The 9,796-nt window shown below is 37.3% G+C and overlaps 1 protein-coding gene across 1 annotated transcript; it reads right to left on the reverse strand.

Annotated features, from left to right (window-relative positions):
- Positions 1-2,654: 2,654 nt before the first annotated feature.
- LOC119877135 (metallothionein-2-like) lies at positions 2,655-5,384 on the reverse strand. Its single transcript, XM_038560607.1, has one exon. It carries the CDS (start codon positions 4,145-4,147, stop codon positions 3,950-3,952), a length of 198 nt encoding a protein of 65 aa, XP_038416535.1. The 5' UTR covers positions 4,148-5,384; the 3' UTR covers positions 2,655-3,949.
- Positions 5,385-9,796: the final 4,412 nt, after the last annotated feature.

Consider the following 9,796-nt stretch of genomic DNA (forward strand, 5'->3'; position numbering starts at 1 on the left):
TTATTGAGAGGATCTTATATTTCTTGTCTTTTCTTTTATTAATGTGACCTATCATGTCAATTGATTTACAAATGTTAAACTACCCTTACATCCCAGGAATATTTCCCACTTGGTCATGGTGAATAATCCTTTTAATGTACTGTTGGATCCTATTGGCTAGTACTGTTGGATCCTATTTTGGTATCCATGTTCATCAGGGATATTGGTCTGTAATTATCCTTTTTAATGGTGTCTTTGGTTTTGGGCCTTTTCTTGTTTTTAAATTGAGATTCATGAAATGTCAAATTAACCATTTAATGGTATTTAGTACATTCACAGTGGTGTGCAACTACCACCTCTATCTAGTTCCAAAACATGTTCATCACCCTAAAAGGAAAGCTCATCATCATGAAGCTATTACTCCCCATTTACCCCATCCCAGGCCCTGGCAACCACCAACATTCATCCTGTCTTTATGGATTTACCTATTCTGGGTATTTCATATAAATGGAATCATACAATATGTGACCTTTTGTGTCTACTTTCTTTTACTTAACAATATTTTTGAAGTTTACCTACATTGTACCATATGTTGGTGCACATTTCTTTTTGTGGCTTAATTAGTATTTCATTGTAGTTTATACTACACTTTGTTTATCCATTCATCTATTGATGGACATTTGCACTGTTTCCATCTTTTGGCTAAAGTGAATAGTGCTGCTATGAACATGTATTTGAGTACTCATTTTCAATTCTTTTGGGCAATGTATTTAGGAGTAGAATTGCTTGGTCATGTGGCAATTCTATGCTAAACTTTTTGAGGAATCACTAAATTATTTTCCATAATGCTCAACTATTTTATATCCTCATCACCAATTTCCTGAAATTTCAGTTTCTCACACATTCGCCAATACTTAGTTACTATTTTTTAAAGTTATAGCTACGTCCTGGGGCATATGAAGTAGTTCTTCATTATGGTTTTTTTTTTTAAAGATTTCATTTATTCATTAGAGAGAGAGAGAGAGAGAGAGAGAGAGAGAGGCAGAAACATAGGCAGAGGGAGAAGCAGGCTACCTGCAAGGAGCCCAACGTGGGACTTGATCCCAGGACCTTGGGATCATGACCTGAGCCACAGGCAGATGCTCAATCATTGAGCCACCCTGGCGTCCCATTTCATTATGGTTTTGATTTGCATTTACCTAGTGGTTAATGATGTTCATTTTTTCCATGTATTTGTTGGCTCTTTGTGTATCTTCTTTAGATAAATGTGTAATCAAGTCCTTTGTGCATTTTGAAATCAGATTTTTTTTTGTCTTTTTGTTGTTGGGTTGTGAGAATTCTTGATATTCTGGACACTACATATATGATTTGCAAATATTTTCTCCTGTTCTGTAGATTTTCTTTCCATCTTTTTGAGGATGTTCTTCGATGCATAGAAGTTTTTGATTTTGATGAAGTCCAATTTATGTTATTCAAAGTTTTGTTGGTATATCTGAGAAATCATTCCTGAATCCTGGATCATGTCAATTTACTCCTGTGTTTTCTTCTAGGAGTTTTATGGTTTTTGCTCTCATATTTAAGTCATTAACCCATTTTGAGTTAACTTTTTTTGTATGATGTGAGTCAGGTCAAATTTCATCCTTTTGAATCCAGTTGTTCCAGCACCATTTGTTAAAGGGACTATTCTTTCCCCATTGAATGGCATTAGCATCTTTGTAACAAATCAATTAGACATACATAAATAGGTTAGAGATTGGCTTTTAAATTACTGCAAAACGAAATGGATATTTTTATCTTACTACAGAAATTCTAAAAAATTGGATCCCAGACTAACAGGGAGTGTATAAGGATTTTCCTGGTGTTACAAATTGTGGTCTCTTGGTTTAGATCTTTTAATAGGATATGGTAGTGAGGAAGCATTTTATAGTGGAAAGAGCATTCTCTGTGCACTGCCTAGGGTTTGAATCACATCTCTGCATTTACTTGTCATTGATCTTAGGCAACTAACATTATCATAACTAAAGAACTAACATTCTTTAGGACAATGTTTAGAAATTTCTTAGTTGAATTTATTATTGTAGTGTTTATTATTGGCAAGCTGCCAAATGCTGTAGGCATGCTTCTGAAGTTTACTCTTTTACTGCAATGACAACTGTGTGGGAAAGGGTGTCCATTGGATATTTTTTCCATGATTGTGTATTGTAGAAGAAAGAAGTTTGGTGTTTACTTTTTTGTTGTATATTCTGTTCTCCCTTTACCTTCTCCTTAGTGGTTGGACTTGCAAAAGCCAACTGTGTGCATTTTTTTTCTAATTCTGTATTTTGTAACATCAGAATGTTGTTAGCTTGATATTGGCCATGGTGGGAGTATATACACCAGGTATATACACTACAAATTTTGTTTATTCCAGTGAGCTGGCTCACTAGCTTTCCACTGCTCCCAATCCTGCCTTACCTTATTAATTTTTAATAATTATTTTTTAAAAAGATATTTATTTATTTATTTGAGAGAGAGAAAGAGAGAGAACACAGCAGGGGGAGCAGAAGAAGGAGAGGAAGAAGCAGGCTCCCTGTTGAGCAGGGAACCCGATGTGGAGCTGGATCCCAGAATCCTGAGATTATGACCTGAGCTGAATGCAGATGCTTAACCAACTGAGCCACCCAGGCATCCCAATTTTTAATAATTCTTTAAAATTCAGTTTAAGTGAAATCTCACTTTGGAAGTCTTCATTCCTCTTAGCTCAAGTGTAACTCCTCTCTGCTTTAATAGAAACCAGTGCATTACTATACTGTCTTTTCAATGACTTTTCAAGGATCAAATTCAATGTCAGGATTTAACCAGAGAAGCAGAACCAGACATCTTAAGGGGTTTATTGCAAGGAATTACCTGACACAGTTGTAGAGGGTGGCTAAGTAATCCAAAGACCATAGGCAGATAGATGGTCAGGAAGGAAAGATCACACAGGTTGGAATCCATGGGCATGAGCTTTTTGGACTTTTTTCTGCATCTTCTTGACTCCTTGCATCATTAGGGTCTCCTCTCTTCACTACCATTATTCCTGTCATTTTACAAACAGTCTACTTCATGTTAAGCGCGACCTTAAATCTAGCCTTTAAATACCGGTCTAGACACCATCCCACTGCTCTGCTCCTCCATGCAGCTAAACTTCTAGCCAAATGAACAGAGAATGTTTCTATCTGTTGTGTTTTGCTATTTCTCCTCCAATTCACTTTCTTTTAAGTCAACAACTTTGTTAGAATTCATGTGTTTTAGAAACAGGAATGTAGCAAGCAGGGCAGTGTATTATGAAAAAATGTTTTGAAACTTCAAATTTGGGCAGACGCCGCCATCTATCAGCTGACCCCGCGGCCCAGCCATGTTCAACCCCACTGTGTTCTTCGGATCATGAGCCCTTGGGCCGCATCTCCTTTGAGCTGTTTGTAGACAACGTTCCTAAGATACCAGAAAACGTTCATGCTCTGAAAACTGGGGAAAAATAAATTGATTATAAAATTTCCTGCTTTCACAAGATTATTGCAGGATTTATGTGCCAGGGAGGTGACTTCACAGCCAAAATGGCACTGGCAGCAAGTCCATCTATGGGGAGAGATTCCATGATGTGAATTTCATCCTAAAGCACAGGGATTCTGGCATCTTGTCCATGGCAAATGCTGGACCCAACACAAATGGTTCCCAGTTTCTTATCTGTACTGCCAAGACTAAGTGATTGGATGCACGCATGTGGTCTTTGGCCAGACCAGCAAGAAAATCACCATCGGTGAATGTGGACAAATCTAATAAATTTGACTTGTGTCAAATTGTGTCATCTTTGTGCTCTCTCTACAATTCTATGGGTTCCATATTTTCCTTACTCCCCTCCAAGTCTAGCTGGATTGCAGAGTTAAATTTATGATTATGAAATAAAAACTAAACAACAACAAAATAAAACTGCAGGTTTGTATATATTGCTCTATTTACATCTGGAACAGGCACAGCAGCTGCACTTGTCTGATGCCTCCTTGCAGATGCAGTCCTGGGCATACTTGGCACTGCCCATAGGGCAGCAGGAGCTGCAGCTCTTCTTTAGGAAGGACATTTGCACTCTGCATTTGCAGGGGCCAGCATAGATGCAGGAGCCACTGGTGGAACAGGAGCAGTTAAGGTCCATTTTGAGTAGAGATTATGCAAAGCAGATGACATGACACAGGAGGACATGCTGGAGGTGTGGCTCCAATTCACTCTTCAGTCTACAATATAATTTGGTTTTATTCTCACCACACCACTAAAACTGCCACAGGGTCACTGTGGCAGGCACTTTTGGTTGACAAAGCCCTTCATTCCCAGCCCTTTTCCCTTATTCACTTTTTCTGCAGAGGCTAGAAAAATTAAACTCTCATCTTCCCAGAGCTTCCCTTGCAGTTCAGGGTGACTGTGTGACATAGTTCTGACTGATGAGATACAAAAAAATTCTGAGGATAAGAGTTTCTTTTGAGTTTTTCTTTAAGCGGGGTATAGAGCCTGAGATAGGACTCGAACTCACAACCCTGAGATCAAGACCTGAGCTAAGATCAAGAGTCAGATGCTTAACTGACTAAGCCACCCAAGTGCCCTGGAAAGCTCTTCTATTCTTAATAAAGGGACAGATGCTATGCGCTCCACAACTTTGCTTCCAACCCCCTCCCCACCACCTTTTACACGAGTCCAGAGTAATGGCACCCATCACACAGTCATCAGAGAAAGTCCAAGGGAATCATAGCAGCTCCAACATGCAGCTGCCAACTAGTGCCTGTAGCAGCTCATCTCCAGACCTTTGGTTGTGTGTGTGTGTGTGTGTGTGGGGGGGGGAAATCAAATTGTTATTTGGATTTATCTTGATTTTTTTGTTGTTGTTTCTTGATTCTGAAGTCAGTTCTTATTAATATAGTTCTCACCAACTTTCATGCTGCTAAATTCAATAGAAGCTTTTCTTTCTTCATCTTATTTAGATTCTCAGTAGCATTCCACACTGTTGAGCACCTTCTCTATGAAACATATATCTCTTTTAATTTCTTTGGTGCCTCTTCCTTGGTTTTTGCAAGCTCCCTCTTCTTAAACTAGTACTTAAATATTGGAGTTCCTCAAGGCTGTGTCCTACTACTTTTTTCTTCCCTCGTGATCTTACATATTTTGACAGCTTTAAATACCATCAATATCCTGAAAACTTTCAGATTATTATCTCCAGCATTAGCTTCTCTAAGTTCTTTTCTTGACTTTTGTGATGGGTAGAACTTCAAGTAGTATGCTCAATAACAGTGGTGAGAATAGACATCCTTATCTTGTTTCCAATCTTAGGGAGAAAGCATTTATTTTTTTTAGCATTAAGTGTGATGCTAATTGTAAAATTTCTTAAAGATTTTATTTATTTATTTAAGAGAAAGTGAGCACGAGTAGGGAGAGGGGCAGAGGGAGAAGCAGACTCCCTGCTGAGGAGGGAGCCTCTTGTGGGGCTTGATCCCAGGACCCTGGGCCTACAGAATGGAAAAAAGAAATAAAACTATTTCTATTTGCAGATGACACAATTGTCTACATGAAAAAATTCCAAGGAGCCCACAGTGGGTGGAGACATTACTTAAAAATAAAAATCTTAAGAGAAAAAAGAAAACAAAAAAATATACTTCAGATTATGTGCCTTTTCTCTGTTGAATCCTTCAATGATTTCCTATTATACCCAGAATAAAATTCAGACTTCTCTCTAAAGCTCTTATGTTAACTAACTGGAATTTAAATAAAAATGTAGAAAAATAGGGGGAAATCTGTTTTTTATTTTCTCTCGAGTATCATCTTATGCTAAAGTTGTCTTCTCTGTCCACTCACCACACTGGAGTTCTTTCAATGTTACACAAGCCAACAGACAGCAATGTGTTGTTCCCACTAAACCACTCATCTCTCTGCTCTTCCTGTGGCTTTTTCTCATCCTTAGGTCTTGGCTTGGATGCCATCTCCTCAAGAGCCTTCCTTAACTTCCAACTTTATAGCAAACTAGTTGATTAGATTTATAACTCTTTAGATTGTTACTGATAAGGTAACAATGTTAATATTTATTTTAAATGGCATGTATTGATAACAATGTTAATATTTATTTTAAATGGCATGTATCTAACTATCTGGGCTAGCTGCCTAGTGAATGACTGTATAAAAAGAATAAACTTCAGGAGATTACCCCATTTATGCTTATTAAGGAGTATCAGGGAACTATGTAATTATAGAGTGCTTAGGTGTCAGTAGTCTGTATAAAGTTTAAAAATATGTTCTGCATTCCCTATTATAAATATTAACATATATTTGCACATATTTTCAAGTACTTTGGAATAAGTACTGTGCTAATATCACAGTGAGTCTAGGGTATTATTATAAACCAGGGAAGTACATGTAGAATTTTGTGACAAGTACAGTCCTGAATGAATTATTATTTGCAAAACTAAATAAGGAAGCTTGTTGCCAATTAACTGTAATATCTTAGACATAATAAGGGTGGGATTGAGGGTGTTAATGGTCATGGTAATATGAGTTAATGAAAAGTTTGAATCATTGAGCATTTAAGATATATCATTTGAATACAGAAGCTAAAATTATAGTTAGAAGTAGCGATTAAAATTGGTAATTGTCTAAATAATAAAGGTTATTTATAAAGCCCCTAGCAGAAAGAATAGGCTAGAAGCTCATTGCATTGGTTTTGGTGATGATTTTTTGGATCTGACACCAAAAGCAAAGGCAACAAGAGCAAAAATAAACAAGTGAGACTACATCAAACTAAAATGCTTCTGCACAGCAAAGGAAATCATCAAAATCAACAACATGAAAAGGCAACCACCTGAACTGGAGAACACATTTGGAAATCATATATCTATTAAGAGGTTAATATCCAAAATATATAGAGAACTCATATAATTTGATGGCAAAAAACCCAACCAATCTGATTAAAAAGTGGGCAGAGAGGGGCACCTGGCTGGTTTAGTGGGTGGAGTGTGCTGCTCTTGGTCTCAGGTTTGTGGGCTTAGACTCCATGTTGGGAGTAGACATTATCTGAAAATAAAATCTTTAAAAAAAATGGGCAGAGGATCTGTACAGATATTTTTTCAAAGAAGATCTAGAGGTGGCCAATAGGTACATGAAAAGGTGCTCAGCTTTACAAAAACAGACACATAGATCAATGGAAGAGAATAGAGAACCCAGAAATGGGCCCTCAACTCTATGGTCAATTAATATTTGACAAAGTCAGGAAAGACTATCCACTGGAAAAAGGACAGTCTCTTCAATAAATGGTGCTGGGAAAATTGGGCAGCCACATGCAGAAGAATGAAACTAGACCATTCTCTTACACCATATACAAAGATAAACTCAAAATGGATGAAAGATCTAAATGTGAGACAAGATTCCATCAAAATCATAGAGGAGAACACAGGCAACACCTTTTTTGAACTTGGCCACAGCAACTTCTTGCAAGATACATCTATGAAGGCAAGGGAAACAAAAGCAAAAATGAATTATTGGGAGTTAATCAAGATAAAAAGCTTCTGCACAGCAAAAGAAACAGTCAACAAAACTAAAAGACAACCTACAGAATGGGAGAAGATATTTGCAAATGACATATCAGATTAAGGGCTAGTATCCAAGATCTATAATGAACTTATTAAACTCAACAGCAAAGTAACAATCCAATCATGAAATGGGCAAAAGACATGAATAGAAATTTCACCAAAGAAGACATAGACATGCCAACAAGCACATGAGAAAATGCTCCACATCACTTGCCATCGGGGAAATACAAATCAAGACCACAATGAGATACCACCTCACCCCAGTGATTATGGTGAAAATTAACAAGACAGGAAACAACAAATGTTGGAGAGGATGTGGAGAAGGGGGAACCCTCTCGCACTGTTGGTGGGAATGTGAACTGGTGCAGCCACTCTGGAAATCTGTGTGGAGGTTCCTCAAAGAGTTAAAAAGAAAACTACCCTACTACCCAGCAATTGCACTGCTGGCGATTTACCCCAAAGATACAGATGCAGTGAAACACTAGGACACCTGCACCCCAATGTTTATAGCAGCAATGTCCACAATAGCCAAACTGTGGAAGGAGCCTCGGTGTCCATCGAAAGATGAATGGATAAAGAAGATGTGGTTTATGTATACAATGGAATATTACTCAGCCATTAGAAATGACAAATACCCACCATTTGCTTCAATGTGAATAGAACTGGAGGGTATTATGCTGAGTGAAAGTAAGTCAATCAGAGAAGGACAAACATTATATGGTCTCATTCATTTGGGGAATATAAAAATTAGTGAAAGGGAATAAAGGGGAAAAGAGAGAAAATGAGTGAAAATATCAGTGAGGGTGACAAAACATGAGAGACTCTTAACTCTGGGAATTGAACAAGGGGTAGTGGAAAGGGAGGTGGGCAGGGGTTGGGGTGATTGGGTGATGGGCACTGAGGCAGGCACTTGACGGGATGAGCACTGGGTGTCGTGCTATATGTTGGCAAATTGAACTCCAATAAACAAATATACAAAAAAAAAAAAAAAGAAAAGGTGCTCAACATCACTGATTATCAAGGAAATGCATATCAAAGCCACAGTGAGATAACATCTTATACCTCTTAGAATGTGTATAATAAAAAGACAAGAAATAACAGGTGTTGGCTAGGATGTGGAGAAAGGGGAATCCTTGTGTACTGTTGGTGGGAATGTAAATTGGTGTAGCCACCAGGGGAAACAGTGTGGGGGGTTCCTCAAAAAGTTAAAAATAGATCCTTTAAAAGAAGGGGGTGTGTCTGGGTGGCTCAGCTCCCCACTAGGCGGGGGTCTGCTTGAGGATTCTCTCTCTTCCTCTCCCTCTGCCCCTCCCCCTGCATTTGTGCTCTCCCTCTCTCTCTCTAAAATAAATAAATTTTTGAAAAAACTTTCACAATCCACAAAAAAAAAAAAAATTAAAAATAGAACTACTATAGGACCCAGCAATTACACTTCTGGGTATTTATCTAAAAAAACAAAAAAGAAAATACTGACTCAAGAATATATCTGCACCCACATGTTCATTACAGCATTATTTACAATAGCCAACATATGGAAACAACGTAAGTGTCCAGTGATGGATGAATGGATAAAAATATAATATATATAATATATACTAATAATATATATGATATATACACAATATATACCAATATAATATATAATATATATGTATATATACACACCATGTATATACCATTTATGTTTACAACAACATGAATGGACCTTGAGGGTGTTATGCCAAGTGAAATAAGGCAGACAAGGACAAATATCACATGATTTCAATTATATGTGGAATCTTAAAAAAGCAAAATAGAACAACCAGGCTCATGGATACAGAGAACAGATCAGTGGTTTCTGGGGGTTGGAGGGTGGAGGGTGGGCAAAATGGGTGAAGGGAATCAGAAGGCACAAATTTCCAGCTACAAAATAAATAACTCATGGGGATGTAATGTACAAGATAGTGACTATACTTAATACTATACTGCATATTTGCTAAGTGCTAAGAGAGTAGATCTTAAAAGTCCTCATCACAAGAAAAAAAGTTTGTAACTGTTTATGGCAACAGACATTAACCAGACTTATTATATTGATCACTTCACAATACATACAAATATTTGAATGATTATGTTGTAAGCCTGAGACCAATGTAATGTTTTATGTCAATTATACCTCAATTAAAACATTAAAAAATAATGATAAAATAATTTATAAGCTATCCCTGATATTTGTATACTAATAATGAAAGGGTTGAAGTTCT

This window comes from Canis lupus, chromosome 17 (assembly GCF_011100685.1).
Source record: "Canis lupus familiaris isolate Mischka breed German Shepherd chromosome 17, alternate assembly UU_Cfam_GSD_1.0, whole genome shotgun sequence".
In the NCBI taxonomy this organism is placed as follows: Eukaryota; Metazoa; Chordata; class Mammalia; order Carnivora; family Canidae; genus Canis; species Canis lupus.